The sequence below is a fragment of the Procambarus clarkii genome, chromosome 16, assembly GCF_040958095.1.
Source record: "Procambarus clarkii isolate CNS0578487 chromosome 16, FALCON_Pclarkii_2.0, whole genome shotgun sequence".
NCBI lineage: Eukaryota > Metazoa > Arthropoda > Malacostraca > Decapoda > Cambaridae > Procambarus > Procambarus clarkii.
Genome location: NC_091165.1, coordinates 40,259,941 through 40,279,713, shown reverse-complemented (window position 1 = coordinate 40,279,713; position 19,773 = coordinate 40,259,941). Strand labels below are relative to the sequence as shown.

At 44.6% G+C, this 19,773-nt stretch overlaps 1 protein-coding gene across 1 annotated transcript in view; it reads left to right on the top strand.

Annotated features, from left to right (window-relative positions):
* The window catches only part of LOC123749062 (dynein heavy chain-like), a 71,330-nt gene extending 52,130 nt beyond the window's left edge, over positions 1–19,200 (top strand). The window contains exon 2 of the mRNA XM_069325670.1: positions 17,373–19,200. Within this exon, the coding sequence (XP_069181771.1) occupies positions 17,373–19,200 (1,828 nt within the window). The remainder of the gene's footprint in view (positions 1–17,372) is intronic.
* The last annotated feature ends 573 nt before the right edge of the window (positions 19,201–19,773 follow it).

Below are 19,773 nucleotides of genomic sequence, written 5' to 3'. Positions count from 1 at the left end.
CTCTATAATGGTGGCTGGGGCTGCAAGAACATTCCACTGATTTGAACATTCAGTGAAAGGAGGATCGTGTATTCCTGCTGAACCTCTCAGGCGTTCAGGTAGGATATCTCTTACGAGATCGTGCGATGCATGGAAGGAGGAAAGGAAGGCTGGTAGAGCAATTTGGGAGGCTGTGCGGACACCAAGGCCGCCGAGTCTTACACGGAGGGTTGCTTGCTCCCCACTGAGAGTCGTCGAATGGCAGGTTCAGGACTTTCACCAGCATGGACCTCAGAAGGGTGTCATACACATTTAACTTAGGGCTGCTGTAGGATGGAGAACATCTCAGAAAGTAGGTCAACTTAGGGAGAGACAGGCATCTTGTGAGGAGGAAGAGAGCATCATGGGCATCAATCTTGTCAATCCTGTCCAGCATTCTCTTTAGATCAGTGATTTTTGCAGCCAGGACCTCCTCGATTGCTCGTGGGCCAATGGGGGCACCCAGGAGAGTGCAGTCCGGTGGCTCGACAACGAGAATGTCTGGAAGAACATTTTGTATTTGCCCAGTGATGTCTGGGTTGCGGGAGATTATTTCACATTTGGATGCATTGAGAATGAGGCCTAAGGCTGCTCCCTGCTCCTGGATTATATATATATAATATATATATATATATATATATATATATATATATATATATATATATATATATATATATATATATATATATATATATATAAGACGCCGTAGTGTTGACTGTGGTGAAGGTCTTGCTGGACTACTCACCTCACTTATAGTTATTTAAAATTAATTCCTCTCTCAAATGTCATCGAGCCCCTCACAGGCGGTCTTAAGGGAATCTCCCGGCGATTATGTAGTGTATTAGTGCGTTATTTGGTCTCTTAGAGTTCCCAAACACCGTTATATTAGAAATTCTGTAGGAGCTGTTGTGAAGATTCGAACCTGTGGGCTGGGTATTCCTAGAAGCACGTTCTCGACGACTTCGGCCCGAAATGGTTAAAAGAATTGGAACCTGGGGTACTACTGCACCCTCTAGGGATCCCGAGGCTGGTCTAGTTGTGTAGAGCGTGCATCAGGGAGCATCCAGTGCATGGGTTCGAACCCTCATAAGGGCTCCTGTAGATTTTCTCACGGACATATCACGATTATGTGACTTCTCTGTGTAATTGGTAGTGACGTCATTAGGTATTATATGCTGACCAAGCGGTCTATTGGGGTTTGCTGATGGCACACGTGGCGTCAGTAGTGTAGGCAGTAGTTGTATGATTGTATGATGTATGATGCAGGAATTAGCCATATAAATGCATCATTTCACTGAATAATGTTTTAGTATGAAGGTATTTTCCACAAGAATTCTTATATTTTTTCTCATTCCAGAATGATTTTAAAAGACTCGAAAACACTCATATTGTTATAGATTTGTGACTATGATTTGAGGGGCCTCGTAGCCTGGTGGATAGCGCGCAGGACTCGTAATTCTGTGGCGCGGGTTCGATTCCCGCACGAGGCAGAAACAAATGGGTAAAGTTTCTTTCACCCTGAATGCCCCTGTTACCTAGCAGTAAATAGGTACCTGGGAGTTAGTCAGCTGTCACGGGCTGCTTCCTGGGGGTAGAGGTCTGGTCGAGGACCGGGCCGCGGGGACACTAAAAAGCCCCGAAATCATCTCAAGATAACCTCAAGATGATGCAGTAGTGAACATTTTCCACAGTGGTGGCGGTGGTGGTGATGGTGGTGGTGGTGGTGGTAGTGGTTCCCACAATAGTGGTGGTAGTGGTAGTGGTAGTGGTGGTAGTGAGGGACACCCACACCGTGCAGGGGTACACAGAACACAGCATGAGCCAATAAGTCTCCACCAGAGTGTGGTACACAGGTGGTGGGGGCGGGGGGGGAGGAGCGGGCGGCTCCTCTCTAAATCATTCCATGTTGAGACCTCAGATTTGCATACCATCAGCCGCTATGCAACAAGTGATGCAAAGCTTTTCTGTTTCCTGAGGGAGAACACGGCAGTGAGTGAGTGAGAGAGAGAGAGAGAGAGAGAGAGAGAGAGAGAGAGAGAGAGAGAGAGAGAGAGAGAGAGAGAGAGAGAGAGAGAGAGAGAGAGAGAGAGAGAGAGAGAGAGAGAGAGAGAGACAGAGACAGAGACAGAGACAGAGACAGAGACAAAGACAGAGAGAGAGACAGAGACAGAGAGAGAGAGAGAGAGAGAGAGAGAGAGAGAGAGAGAGAGAGAGAGAGAGAGAGAGAGAGAGAGAGAGAGAGAGAGAGAGAGAGAGAGAGAGAGAGAGAGAGAGAGATACACATACATAGGGGTCTGGTAGCTGAGTGGACAGCTCGCGGGACTCGTAATCCTGTGGCCCGGACTCGATTCCCGGACTAGGCAGAGACAAAAAGGCTGAGTTTCTTTCACCTTGATGCCCCTGTTACCTAGCAGTAAATAGGTACCTGGGAGTTAGTCAGCTGTCACGGGCTGCTTCCTGGGTATGTGTGTGTGTGTGTGAGGAAACAATTAGTTAGTTAGTAGTAATAACAGTTGATTGATTGACAGTTGAGAGGCGGGCCGAAAGAGCAGAGCTCAACCCCCGCAAGCACAACTAGACGAATACGCACACACACACACAGACGCACACACACACACACACATACACACACACACACACACACACACATACACACACACACACACACACACACACACACACACACACACACACACACACACACACACACACACACACACACACACACACACACACACACACCACGCACACACACACACACACACACACACACACACACACACACACACACACACACACACACACACACACACACACACACACATACACACACAAGTTAATTTAACACAAGGGGCACACGCACTAGGGGACACAGGTGGAAACTGAGTGTCCAAATGAGCCACAGAGATATTAGAAAGATTTTTTTTAGTGTCAGAGTGGTTGACAAATGGAATGCATTAGGAAGTGATGTGGTGGAGGCTGACTCCATACACAGTTTCAAGTGTAGATATGATAGAGCCCAATAGGCTCAGGAATCTGTACAACAGTTGATTGACAGTTGAGAGGCGGGACCAAAGAGCCAGAGTTCAACCCCCGCAAGCACAAATAGGTGAGTACACACACACACACACACACAGCCTTCAGGAACCTGTGTAAGGAATCGTTTAGAATCTTGTATACCACATATGTAAGACCAATCCTGGAGTATGCGGCCCCAGCATGGAGCCCGCACATGTCAAACACAAGATGAAGCTGGAAAAAGTTCAGAGGTATGCCACTAGACTGGTCCCAGAATTAAGAGGCATGAGTTACTAGGAAAGGCTGCGGGAAATGCACCTTACGACACTGGAAGACAGAAGATTGAGGGGAGACCTGATCACTACCTACAAAATCCTCAGGGAAATTGACAGGGTAGACAATGATAAAGAATTCAACACTGGTAGGACGCGAACAAGGGGACACAGGTGGAAGCTGAGTACCCACATGAGCCACAGAGACGTTAGAATGAACTTTTTCAGTGTCAGAGTAGTTAACAGGTGGAATGCATTAGGCAGTGATGTGGTGGAGGCTGACTCCATACACAGTTTAAAGTGTAGATATGATAGAGCCCAGTAGGCTCAGGAACCTGTACACCTGTTGATTGACAGTTGAGAGGCGGGACCGAAGAGCCAGAGCTTAACCCCGTAAAAAAATACTTGCGAGGGTTGATTATTGTACCTAAAAATGTTTGGGCACAATCGTACATATTTTGTACATTCTGGCCATAGTAGACATAGGTACTATCGTTGTACAAGAAGGGACGAAGGCTTCCAGAACAGTCCTCTTCCTTGAAGGAGGCTTCAATCTTCCTTTACAGAGTATTTCTCAATCTTTTCCTAAGGAGGACGCTGCAATCATGACTTTTGCAGATTATTGAAATGGTTTTTCTAAAGATTCCAAAACGGTTCCAGTCCTGCCCACCGGAAACGGTTTCAGTACCTGTTAACGGACTGTTGGGTCGTTGAACTTGGATGGGTGTGGGAGTAGGAGGGAGTGGGGGGGGGGTCGAGCCGGGTATGGGTGGTCGTAGTGATGGTCGTAGAAGAGTAGTTAAGATGTCCGGAATTGTCTTCAGGGCACCAAGGCGCTCGTGAAGGGGTCGGGGGGGGAGGTTAGGGAGGGATGGAAGGGGGAGTGGGGGGGGGGGAGGTGGTGTTCCCTACGGCCATATTGGGAACATTTGAATCGCTGGGAAACATGCCAGTGTTGTATTGGATATCAGTGCCTTCCGGTAGTGGCACTCTCTCTCTCTCTCTCTCCCTTCTGACTCACCCTATCCCCGTCCTTCTCTCTTCCCCCTCACTGTTCCTTCTTTCTATCCCCCTTCCCTCTTAATTCTTCCCCTTCCCTGGCCTTCCCATCCCGTGGAATTGCCTCCCCTTCCCACCAGAATCACCACCAATACATTCCCCTGAAGACTTTGAGTTGCTCAGAGCTCCTCTCACATCAACAAGACTCACAAGACTGGCGTGAGAATGATGCCGGGACCATTGCCCCTCACACACTGACGATGGACCTCACCAACGGCTCCCCACAGGCGGCGTCTGTGGCCAGGACCTCCAGGAGATATTTGCTCACAGACGATAGGATGAGGCAGGACCCCAGGAAGCACTCGTCCCACAGACGATAGGATGAGGCAGGACCCCAGGAAGCACTCGTCCCACAGACGATAGGATGAGGCAGGACCCCAGGAAGCACTCGTCCCACAGACGATAGGATGAGGCAGGACCCCAGGAAGCACTCGTCCCACAGACGATAGGATGAGGCAGGACCCCAGGAAGAACTAGTCCCACAGACGATAGGATGAGGCAGGACCCCAGGAAGAACTAGTCCCACAGACGATAGGATGAGGCAGGACCCCAGGAAGAACTAGTCCCACAGACGATAGGATGAGGCAGGACCCCAGGAAGCACTTGTCCCACAGACGATAGGATGAGGCAGGACCCCAGGAAGCACTCGTCCCTCAGACGATAGGATGAGGCAGGACCCCAGGAAGCACTCGTCCCACAGGCGATATGATGTGGATGAGGCAGGACCCCAGGAAGCACTTGTCCCACAGACGATAGGATGAGGCAGGACCCCAGGAAGCACTCGTCCCACAGACGATAGGATGAGGCAGGACCCCAGGAAGCACTAGTCCCACAGACGATAGGATGAGGCAGAACCCCAGGAAGCACTCGTCCCACAGACGATAGGATGAGGCAGGACCCCAGGAAGCACTCGTCCTACAGACGATAGGATGAGGCAGGACCCCAGGAAGCACTCGTCCCACAGACGATAGGATGAGGCAGGACCCCAGGAAGCACTCGTCCCACAGACGATAGGATGAGGCAGGACCCCAGGAAGCACTCGTCCCACAGACGATAGGATGAGGCAGGACCCCAGGAAGCACTCGTCCCACAGGCGATATGATGTGGATGAGGCAGGACCCCAGGAAGCACTCGTCCCACAGATGATAGGATGAGGCAGGACCCCAGGAAGCACTCGTCCCACAGACGATAGGATGAGGCAGTACCCCAGGAAGCACTCGTCCCACAGACGATAGGATGAGGCAGGATCCCAGGAAGCACTCGTCCCTCAGACGATAGGATAAGATGAGGCAGGACCTTGAAGCATTGTCCCACAGACGCCACCACAACGTGACCAGATCTCCCAAGAAGTACTTGTCCCACAGACAACAACACAAATGGCTTTTCGATGCATATAACAAAATATAATGGAAAACTACGTTTTCTGAATGTCTCTTACACCCAAGAAGCAGGAGACATATATGAAACACTACAATGCTTGTCTAAGGTTATGAACAGGAGGTTCGAAATCTAGATACATAAATGGCTAAGCCATCAACTGTAAACCCAGATGACCAAACTGAAAATCTAGAGGAAAAATTATCTTCAAGACCATTGGCCATATGCCAATCCCGATTAGAACTCAAAGTAATTAAATGAGCTAAAGCCATTACAGATGACAGTAATCGCTACTAACACTGACACTGACACTAAGGAGCCGGTCGGCCGAGCGGACAGCACGCGGGACTTGTGATCCTGTGGTCCTGGGTTCGATCCCAGGCGCCGGCGAGAAACAATGGGCAGAGTTTCTTTCACCCTATGCCCCTGTTACCTAGCAGTAAAATAGGTACCTGGGTGTTAGTCAGCTGTCACGGGCTGCTTCCTGGGGGTGGAGGCCTGGTCGAGGACCGGGCCGCGGGGACACTAAAGCCCCGAAATCATCTCAAGAAGATCTCAAGATAAGATAAGAATCAACCCTCATGACAGAACTGTAATCCAGTATTATTGTCCTTGCTATTGACTGCTTGGTGAGAGCTTCAACCAAATTTGCAAGGGGAATGGTCTGGGGAACGGGACAGACATAGGCTACTTGGGGTAGGCCTAAGTTAATTGCTTAGAGAGATACTGTCAATTATAAACACCACCAGACCAAGTACACTGAGGCTGTCAAGGAGACAGTGAAACGTGGCGTGTGACTACCGTGGAGTGTGTCGGTCATGCAGCATGGCCTCTGGGAGGTCTCACTCTGCGATGCTTAAAGTGTTTACAGTTTATGGTTTCTCACTTATTTTTAGGTTATAACAATAAATTTGGTACCGAAATTTTAGCAACTCTATTGTTTAGTGAATATATATAATAAAGATAAATATATAGAGATTGATAGATAGATAGATAGGTGCATAGATACATAGAGTTAGAGATAGATAGGTGCATAGATACATAGAGTTAGAGATATACATAGATAAGTAGATATATAAACAGAGATGCATAGAGATACAGAGACAGAATGAGAAAGGTAGAGAAATAGATAGAGAAATATATAGAGGTAGAGATAGATAGAGATAGACAGGAGATAAACATATACCGGGTACTCCTATATTACTCTACAATGAAACACTCTGAATATGATGACCGCCAACTAGTGTCATTTTACATCAAGTACCATTCATAAGCATGGGTTGTTAAGGACGACGATGGCCGCGCCACATGCCGGGTCTGCGGTCGGTCTCTGACGGTCCGAGTTGTAGCATACTGTGTTAGAGCACAGTTGTAGAGCACAGTTGTAGAGCACAGTTGTAGAGCACAGTTGTAGAGCACAGTTGTAGAGCACAGTTGTAGAGCACAGTTGTAGAGCACAGTTGTAGAGCACAGTTGTAGAGCACAGTTGTAGAGCACAGTTGTAGAGCACAGTTGTAGAGCACAGTTGTAGAGCACAGTTGTAGAGCACAGTTGTAGAGCACAGTTGTAGAGCACAGTTGTAGAGCACAGTTGTAGAGCACAGTTGTAAAACACAGTTGTAGAGCACAGTTGTAGCGCACAGTTGTAGAGCACAGTTGTAGAGCACAGTTGTAGAGCACAGTTGTAGAGCACAGTTGTAGAGCACAGTTGTAGAGCACAGTTGTAGAGCACAGTTGTAGAGCACCGTGTTAGAGCACAGTTGTAGAGCACAGTTGTAGAGCACAGTTGTAGAGCACAGTTGTAAAACACAGTTGTAGCGCACCACTCCTCTACTCTATCGTCATATCCCAGCTCCTCATAGCTCTATCAAACACTGCATAGCACTCCTCCCGATAACTACATTCATCAAGTCTCTTCACAAGATTAAACTACCATGAAACTGGAAGGAATATGATATCATTCCAGTTATTAAACCACGAAACTGGACGAATTCTACCAGTCTCTTCCGTCTCACACAGCTACACAGCACCTGTCTGTTGCATGACTGGAGTCAGAACTCGTCGGGTTTACTGCCAAAGCTGACACAAATAATCGAACGTGACACTGGCCACTACACAGGTGAACTGGAGGTCAGGGGAGCCCCTGTGGTACATTTGGGAGCAGGTGGACACGATGCAATGGTGGTAGCCCAGAGGGTGAGTCTTGTGGACGCACTGAACCAATATTAAAGGTAAATATTGGAAGCATAAAGACAGTTTTCATAAGGGTAGAAGGTGTTCCAGTGATGGGAAGGGAAGGTTGTGATGGATTTAATTTTTTCCATCTTTTGGCTGAATCTACCAGTTTAATACTCTCTCTCTCTCTCTCTCTCTCTCTCTCTCTCTCTCTCTCTCTCTCTCTCTCTCTCTCTCTCTCTCTCTCTCTCTCTTTCTCTCTCTCTCTCTCTCTCTCTCTCTCTCTCTTTCCCTCTCCATCTCTCTCTTTATTATTATTTTCTCTCTCTTTCATCCTCTCTCGTATTTCAATCTAAGGAAATATATGATAATAAGAGAAGATAACAGAAGAAGATACCCAAAGTCCAGCACGCATGGAAGAACGACACTTCCAGTAATCGAGAGGCAAAAGAACAAGTAGTGGAAATAAGGCGAGACACCGCCTACAGTGGAACATGTAAACTCAGTCCCATCAGCGGCATACCTTCAGCTCCCACACATGTCAGAAACATTCGGGAATTTACGCAAGGAGGCTCAGGATAGTGTATATGCTCCCCATGTGACGACAGGACTAGACATATGACTCCAGCATATCCCACCATACATGAAACGTTTTTGTCAAGTTATTAAAACGTTTTTAAATGCTTTATATAGATGATGTTTCCGAATGTGTTTAATGTAATGGAACAACCATCTAAAAGACACAAGCTGGAACTTGAGAATACTGTAAACTCACTGAGCAGGAGTACACATATTTAAATTGAACTGAATCTTTCTCCGTTAGACAAGAGACGTGTAAGGGGAGCTATGATCTCGATATTATAGATCCTAAATTACATTGAAAATTGATAAAACTAAATATTTTACACGTGAAACAGCAGAAGGAGAACAATTGTCTGGACGGGAGACACACACGGATGTTTGGAACCATTTTTACAGATATATATATATATATATATATATATATATATATATATATATATATATATATATATATATATATATATATATATATATATATATATATATATATATATATATATATATATATATATATATATATGCGAACAAGCCTGAATGGTCCCCAGGACAATATGCAACTGAAAACTCACACCCCAGAAGTGACTCGAACCCATACTCCCAGGAGCAACGCAACTGGTATGTACAAGACGCCTTAATCCACTTGACCATCACGACCGGACATAATGAGGTGATAGCCGAGGCTATTTGAACCACCCCACCGCCGGCACTCGGATAGTAATCTTGGGCATAGCATTTTACCAAATCCTGGGGACCATTCAGGCTTGTTCGCATTTGTGTTCCTCACGTGTGCCCCCAAAGAATGAGGTGATTTGGTAAAATGCTATGCCCAAGATTACTATCCGAGTGCCGGCGGTGGGGTGGTTCAAATAGCCTCGGCTATCACCTCATTATGTCCGGTCGTGATGGTCAAGTGGATTAAGGCGTCTTGTACATACCAGTTGCGTGGCTCCTGGGAGTATGGGTTCGAGTCACTTGTGGGGTGTGAGTTTTCAGTTATATATATATATATATATATATATATATATATATATATATATATATATATATATATATATATATATATATATATATATATATATATATATATATATATATGCAGGCGATGAGTCACAATAACGTGGCTGAAGTATGTTGACCAGACCACACACTAGAAATTGAAGGGACGACGACGTTTCGGTCCGTCCTGGACCATTCTCAAGTCGATTGTGATGAGGACAGGTAGGGACATGCATTAAATAGGCAAGAGAGAGCTGAGGAGGAAAGTCAGGTGTAGGGGATAGTAGTAATGAGAACTGCAGCAGGCCTATTGGCCCATACGAGGCAGCTCCTATTATAACCACCGAAGGAGATAGTAATAGGAATAAGAAGAGGATAGCAAGGGAGCGTAGAAGACAATGAACAGAAAAAGGGAGAAGAGAGAAAGAAAGGGAAAGAGAAAGAAAGAAATGGAAGGGGGAAAGCTTATGTTAAGTCACGTTTGTTAGAAAGATTAGAGCATTTGAGTATATACTGTGAAAGGGAAGAGTCCACAGCAACAAAGCCAGGACTCAAGTTCATGTTGGGTACATTGTTAATAAGAGCCGATTCTACAAGACGGCGTCTGTGTAGAGTAGAGGCAGGAAAGATTATTTTGGAGGAAGACCAATCAATGGGATGATTAGAATCCCTCACATGGCAGAAGAGAGCATTGTTAGTGTCAGCAGACTTAACACTTCTCTTGTGTTCTTTAAGTCTGCCATTCAGTGTACGGCCAGTTTCGCCAAAGTATTGGAGAGGACAAGATGAACAGGAAATAGAGTAGACACCAGCAGCATTAGAAGCAGGAGGAGCAGTGTGAACTAGATTGCTACGAAGTGTGTTAGTTTGTCGAAAGGCGAGTTTAATGTGAAGAGGACGAAAGGTATTGGTAAAAGTTTTGAGTTCAGATATGAAGGGAAGGCATAGTACAGTGCTACTAGTGTTGGAAGCAGGTTTAGGACGAAAGAAATTTCGTTTAGCTTGAACGTAGGCACAGTTGATGAAATGCAAAGGATAACCAAGGCGAGAGAATGATTTGTAGATAAAGGCAATTTCAGAATCAAGAAACTGAGGGTCGCTGATGCGTAGAGCGCGGAGGAAGAGAGAGACGAGGACACTTTTCTTAACAGCAAGAGGATGGTAGGAAAAGAAGTGAATGTACATGCCACTATGCATGGGTTTACGGTAGACAGAGAAAGAGAACCCAGACATAAAGCTGTGAACATGAACATCAAGAAAAGGAAGGAGGGAATTAGATTCCCACTCAACTTTGAAATGGATAGAAGGAGCCAGATTGTTAAGAGAGGCGAGGAAAGGCTGGAAAAGATTAAGGTCATGAGGCCATAAAGCAAAAATGTCATCAACATAGCGAAGCCAGAGAGAGGGACGAGTATCAATAGAAGGAAGAAGAACAGTTTCGAAGTATTCCATGTAGAAATTAGCAAGAACAGGGGAGAGAGGGGAACCCATAGCGACACCGAAAGTTTGAGTGTAATATTTACCGTTGAAAGAGAAAGAGTTAGATTCAACACAGAGTCTAATGAGATCGAGGAAAACGTCAGTGGGAAGCGGGAGAGGAAGGAGACCCTCTGACGCCTTCTGTCTGAGGAAAGAGAGAACGTTATCGAGCGGAACATTAGTGAACAGAGAGTCGACATCAAGACTAAGCATTTTACAAGAGGGTTGCAGGCGCAGTCTTTCTATGAAGTCCTGAGAGTGACGAAGGTGGGCAGGGGAAAAAGTGCCAAGGTAAGGTGTCAGGGTTTTAGCGAGCCAGGAGGCAAGAGGATAACTGACAGAACCCCGTGAAGAAATGATAGGACGAAGAGGAACACCAGGTTTATGAGTCTTAGGAAGGCCATAGAAATAAGGAAGAGAAGGGCAAATGACACGGAAACGTTTAATGAGATCAAAGTCAGGAGGGCAAAGACTAGAGAGCTGTCTTAGTTTGCGGTTAAAGGAAGTTTTGAGGCGATCCAAAGGGTTAGAAGTCAGAGGAGCATAAGTGTGAGAGTCAGAGAGCAAGACATCTGCTTTTCGGAGGTAGTCCTCACGGTCAAGGACAACCACCGAATTGCTTTTGTCTGAAGGAAGGATAAGAATAGAGTTGTTAGATTTCAGGGAGGCAAGGGCAAGCTGGAAGCGACGAGGAAGGTGGTTATTTTTAGAAAACAGGCTGTCAAGAACGGGGATAAGGGCCCCTCTAAAGGCAGACAGGTCCGAAAGAGTACTAGAGTTAGAATTGACAAACCTGTCAAAGGAACTAATGAGATCAATGCCACAGCGTGGGCCAGGGGAAGTAGCAAAAGACAGACCAAGACCAAGAAGTTCTTGCTGGTGCTATATATATCAATATATATATATCAATATATATATATATATATATATATATATATATATATATATATATATATATATATATATATATATATATATATATAGAGAGAGAGAGAGAGAGAGAGATGTGTGTGTGTGTGTGCGTATGTGTTAGAGAAATATATGTAGTAGTCATAATAGAGGAAAAACAGTTTGATTAAAAAGCCGGGGTCCTAGAGCTAATAACTCGAGTCTGCAGCACAAATAGTAAATACACACTTGAAAATGGTGGAACTTGACAGGTTGCAGAAATATGCAACAATACTCGTCCCAGAGTTGCAAAGGATGAGTTAAGAAGAGAGACTGAATGAACTAAACCTGACGATGCTAGAATGGATGAGGGAGAGGAGTGACATGATACAGACGTATGAAATACTTAGGGGTGGACAGGGTGGAAACAGAGGAAGTGTTTACAATGAACAACAACAGAAGGGGACACGGATGGAAGAGTTGTTAGAAAGTTTTCTTTTAGCTTAAGGGTAGTGAGCCGGGTCCAAGAGATGGAGCTCCAGCTTGCAGTCACAAATAGGTGAGATCACACATACATTATACAAACTATGTAAGCATTCAATATATGCATTCTTCAGAGTGCATAACAGAGACACGTTCGCAAGACACATGTATACATTCCCAAACAAGACACATGTATACATTCCCAAACAAGACACATGTATACATTCCCCCCACAAGACACATGTATACATTCCCCCACAAGACACATGTATACATTCCCCCCACAAGACACATGTATACATTCCCCCCACAAGACACATGTATACATTCCCCCCACAAGACACATGTATACATTCCCCCCACAAGACACATGTATACATTCCCAAACAAGACACATGTATACATTCCCCCCCAAGACACATGTATACATTCCCCCCAAGACACATGTATACATTCCCCCCACAAGACACATGTATACATTCCCCCCAAGACACATGTATACATTCCCCCCCAAGACACATGTATACATTCCCCCCAAGACACATGTATACATTCCCCCACAAGACACATGTATACATTCCTCCACAAGACACATGTATACATTCCCCCACAAGACACATGTATACATTCCTCCACAAGACACATGTATACATTCCCCCACAAGACACATGTATACATTCCTCCACAGGTGGGGAAGACACAGATAATATACACATTAACGTCACTGTATGTCTGCTCGAGCTAGGCCCCGTGTATTGTGGCTGGTTGTGGTTGGTTGTGGCTGGTTGTGGCTGGTTGTGGCTGGTTGTGGCTGGTTGTAGCTGGTTGTGGCTGGTTGTGGCTGGTTGTGGCTGGTTGTGGCTTGTTGTGGCTGGTTGTAGCTGGTTGTGGCTGGTTGTAGCTGGTTGTGGCTGGTTGTGGCTGGTTGTGGCTGGTTGTGGCTGGTTGTGGCTGGTTGTGGCTGGTTGTGGCTGGTTGTGGCTGGTTGTGGCTGGTTGTGGCTGGTTGTAGCTGGTTGTGGCTGGTTGTGGTGGTAGTGGTAGTAGTTGTGGTGGTGATGGTGGTGGTTATGGTAATGATGGTGGTAGTGGTGGTGGTGGAGGTAGTTGTGGTGGTGGTAGTGGTAGTAGTTGTGGTAGTGGTGGTGGTAGTGGTGGTGGTGGTGGTGGTGGTAGTGGTAGTAGTTGTGGTGGTAGTGGTAGTAGTTGTGGTAGTGGTGGTGGTAGTGGTGGTGGTGGTGGTGGTGGTAGTGGTAGTAGTTGTGGTAGTGGTGGTGGTAGTGGTGGTGGTGGTGGTGGTGGTAGTGGTAGTAGTTGTGGTAGTGGTGGTGGTAGTGGTGGTGGTGGTGGTGGTGGTGGTGGTGGTAGTGGTAGTAGTTGTGGTAGTGGTGGTGGTAGTGGTGGTGGTGGTGGTGGTGGTAGTGGTAGTAGTTGTGGTAGTGGTGGTGCAAAAATATTGCCACAAACCTGTATGCTCTATCACACTTAATATCACGCTTCGCGAGGCTCAGATTTCAAGCTTGTAAAGTAATACTATAGTGAGGCTGAGGACGTCCTGGAAGGTGTATATGAAGTCTGGTTCTTAGTGGTGTTGATCCTCTTGACTGTTGCTTCCAGCAGAGTATCATGTGTGGCCTATAACATTATATTTATACTATGTCTGTTTACCTCACGTGAATAGTACATATTGTGATATATAATTATAGTTATAAGTATAATTCTTTATATTAGGTAAAAGAGCATATATACTAAATGAGTTACAGGCATAATGTTGGTTGTGTAGAGAGAGGGGAACGGAACTATCAGGGGGAAAGCGCCAAGCCATTACGACTCTATAATACTGGGTTAGGATAAGGATTTGGGATGGCACGGGGGAAAGGAATGGCGCCCAACCACTTGTGTACGGTCGGGGATTGAACGCCGACCTGCATGAAGCGACACCGTCGCTCTACCGTCCTGCCCAAGTGATAAAAATTGATATTAACCTTCAGTTAACGTTAAATTTACATACCAGACGGCAGGTAATAAATTGATATCCTGAAGCTGTCTTTAACATGTGATCAGACCAAAGATTAAAACTGAGATACTGATGGAGTTCCAATATGGCCTCTCTACAGGCAATAGATATCCAGATAGATATCTGGATCTCAAGATATCTCAAGGAAATAATCTTTTGTGTTATCTGCCAAGCCTATGTTATGATTCACAGTTAAGATATAATATCTCCCTCGCTGTTGTGAGGTAAACACGTGGTACTAAGAAGCAGATTTAAGGCATTTATGGTACACGGAAAATCCGATTTTGAGGAAAAATGGCAACAGTGGAAGGCGGGGGAGGGGGGGGGGGTGATCAGCAAGGCAGGATGACGTCACCATTAGCCAATAGGAGGAGGCAGAGCCGTGACGTGGAAGGAGGTGAGGGGTCGTTGATTGGCTGAATCATACACTGAACTATACAACATACTCTAAACCATCCAACATACACCGAACCATACAACATACACCGAACCATACAACATACACTGTACCATACAACATACACCGAACCATACAACATACTCCGAACCATACAACATACACTGTACCATTCAACATACACTGAACCACACAACATACACTGTACCATACAACATACACTGTACCATACAACATACACTGAACCATTCAACATACACTGAACTATACAACATACACTGAACTATACAACATACACTGAACTATACAACATACACTGAACTATACAACATACACTGTACCATACAACATACACTGTACCATACAACATACACTGAACCACACAACATGCACTGAACTAAACAACATACACTGAACTATACAACATACACTGAACTATACAACATACACTGTACCATACAACATACACTGTACCATCCAACATACACTGTACCATACAACATATACTGTACCATACAACATACACTGAACCATTCAACATACACTGAACCATTCAACATACACTGAACTATACAACATACACCGAACCATACAACATACACTGAACCACACAACATACACTGAACCATCCAACATACACCGAACCATACAACATACACTGAACCATACAACATACACTGAACCATACAACATACACTTAACCATACAACATACACTGAACCATACAACATACACTGAACTATACAACATACACTGAACCATACAACATACACTGAACTATACAACATACACTGAACTATACAACATACACTGAACCACACAACATACACTGAACCATACAACATACACTGAACTATACAACATACACTGAACCATACAACATACACTGAACCACACAACATACACTGAACCATACAACATACACTGAACTATACAACATACACTGAACCACACAACATACACTGAACCATACAACATACACTGAACTATACAACATACACTGAACCATACAACATACACTGAACTATACAACATACACTGAACCACACAACATACACTGAACTATACAACATACACTAAACCACACAACATACACTGAACTATACAACATACACTGAACTACACAACATACACTGAACCATACAACATACACTGAACCATACAACATACACTGAACTATACAACATACACTGAACCATACAACATACACTGAACCATACAACATACACTGAACCATACAACATACACTGTACCATACAACATACACTGAACCATACAACATACACTGAACCACACAACATACACTGAACCATACAACATACACTGAACCATACAACATACACTGAACCACACAACATACACTGAACCATACAACATACACTGAACCATACAACATACACTGAACCATACAACATACACTGAACCACACAACATACACTGAACTATACAACATACACTGAACCACACAACATACACTGAACCATACAACATACACTGAACCATACAACATACACTGAACCATACAACATACACTGAACCATACAACATACACTGAACTATACAACATACACTGAACCATACAACATACACTGAACCATACAACATACACTGAACTATACAACATACACCTAACCATACAACATACACTGAACTATACAACATACACTGAACCATACAACATACACTGAACTATACAACATACACTGAACCATACAACATACACTGAACTATACAACATACACTGAACCATACAACATACACTGTACCATACAACATACACTGTACCATACAACATACACTGAACCATACAACATACACTGAACTATACAACATACACTGAACCATACAACATACACTGTACCATACAACATACACTGAACCATACAACATACACTGAACTATACAACATACACTGAACCATACAACATACACTGAACTATACAACATACACTGAACCATACAACATACACTGTACCATACAACATACACTGTACCATACAACATACACTGAACCATACAACATACACTGAACTATACAACATACACTGAACCATACAACATACACTGTACCATACAACATACACTGAACCATACAACATACACTGAACTATACAACATACACTGAACCATACAACATACACTGAACCATACAACATACACTGTACCATACAACATACACTGAACCATACAACATACACTGAACCATACAACATACACTGAACCATACAACATACACTGAACTATACAACATACACTGAACCATACAACATACACTGAACCATACAACATACACTGAACCATACAACATACACTGAACCATACAACATACACTGAACCATACAACATACACTGAACCATACAACATACACTGAACCATACAACATACACTGTATCATACAACATACACAGCTGCTTCTGTGTACCAGTGAAAATATAAATCACATTCAACGTTTGCTGTCCTCTAAACATTCATCACAACCACATCATCCGTCATCCACCACATCATCCGTCATCCACCACAGCATCCGTCATCCATTCCGTCATCCATTACAGCATCCTGTCATCCATTACAGCATCCTGTCATCCATTACAGAATCCTGTCATCCATTACAGCATCCGTCATCCATTACAGCATCCTGTCATCCATTACAGCATCCTGTCATCCATTACAGCATCCGTCATCCATTACAGCACCCTGTCATCCATTACAGAATCCTGTCATCCATTACAGCATCCGTCATCCATTACAGCTTCCTGTCATCCATTACAGCATCCTGTCATCCATTACAGCATCCGTCATCCATTACAGCATCCTGTCATCCATTACAGCATCCTGTCATCCATTACAGCATCCGTCATCCATTACAGCATCTTGTCATCCATTACAGCATCCGTCATCCATTACAGCATCCTGTCATCCATTACAGCATCCTGTCATCCATTACAGCATCCTGTCATCCATTACAGCATCCTGTCATCCATTACAGCATCCTGTCATCCATTACAGCATCCTGTCATCCATTACAGCATCCTGTCATCCATTACAGCATCCTGTCATCCATTACAGCATCCTGTCATCCATTACAGCATCCGTCATCCATTACAGCATCCTGTCATCCATTACAGCATCCTGTCATCCATTACAGCATCCGTCATCCATTACAGCATCCTGTCATCCATTACAGCATCCGTCATCCATTACAGCATCCTGTCATCCATTACAGCATCCGTCATCCACCACAACATCCTGTCATCCATTACAGCATCCGTCATCCATTACAGCATCCTGTCATCCATTACAGCATCCGTCATCCATTACAGCATCCGTCATCCATTACAGCATCCTGTCATCCATTACAGCATCCTGTCATCCATTACAGCATCCTGTCATCCATTACAGCATCCTGTCATCCATTACAGCATCCGTCATCCATTACAGCATCCTGTCATCCATTACAGCATCCGTCATCCACCACAACATCCTGTCATCCATTACAGCATCCGTCATCCATTACAGCATCCTGTCATCCATTACAGCATCCGTCATCCATTACAGCATCCTGTCATCCATTACAGCATCCTGTCATCCATTACAGCATCCGTCATCCATTACAGCATCCGTCATCCATTACAGCATCCTGTCATCCATTACAGCATCCGTCATCCATTACAGCATCCTGTCATCCATTACAGCATCCTGTCATCCATTACAGCATCCGTCATCCATTACAGCATCCGTCATCCACCACAACATCCTGTCATCCATTACAGCATCCTGTCATCCATTACAGCATCCGTCATCCATTACAGCATCCGTCATCCACCACAACATCCTGTCATCCATTACAGCATCCGTCATCCATTACAGCATCCTGTCATCCATTACAGCATCCTGTCATCCATTACAGCATCCGTCATCCATTACAGCATCCGTCATCCATTACAGCATCCGTCATCCACCACAACATCCTGTCATCCATTACAGCATCCGTCATCCATTACAGCATCCTGTCATCCATTACAGCATCCTGTCATCCATTACAGCATCCTGTCATCCATTACAGCATCCGTCATCCACCACAACATCCTGTCATCCATTACAGCATCCGTCATCCATTACAGCATCCTGTCATCCATTACAGCATCCGTCATCCATTACAACATCCGTCATCCATTACAACATCCGTCATCCATTACAGCATCCGTCATCCATTACAGCATCCGTCATCCATTACAACATCCGTCATCCATTACAACATCCGTCATCCATTACAACATCCGTCATCCATTACAACATCCGTCATCCATTACAGCATCATGTCATCCATTACAGCATCCTGTCATCCAATCTGTCATTCGTCATCCAATCTGTCATTCGTCATCCAATCTGTCATCTGTCATCCAATATGTCATCCACGTGTCTACCCACCTTCCAGTGTGAAGAACAAAAACAGTGAGTGGTGGTTGTGGTAGTGGTGGTGGTTGTGGTAGTGGTGGTGGTTGTAGTAGTGGTTGTGGTAGTGGTATTGGTAGTGGTAGTAGTGATGGTGATGTTACCTACCTATCAGATCTTATCTGATAGGTAAGACCCATCAGATTGTAACCATACATCAAATCTTCCCTATCCTAACTATCACTATCTGTGTCGAGCCTTTCCTTAAGGCTGTGAGGATAGAGGTGGCTTCTACAACCTCTTCCCTCAGCCCATATCACCTGTTGACCACCGAACTAGGGTCCAGTATTTTCCTGATTTGTTGTTTATTTGCGTTTCAGCATCCACCAGCTTCCTCTGTGCTCCTAATTAAAAGATTTTATCTCGTCTGTCTTGTAAAGTTGTCTCAGCATCATGTGTTGATCTTATCCCCCTCCTCTCTCGTCTGAGATTGCAAGATTCTGTTCCGTGGACGTTGGTCTGACAAAGAGAGCAGTTGGCTATCTTCGCTATCCTTGTTTTGGTTGTAATTGCCACTTTCAGATTTGCGAGTTTCTCATATACTTTCGATGATATCTTTTT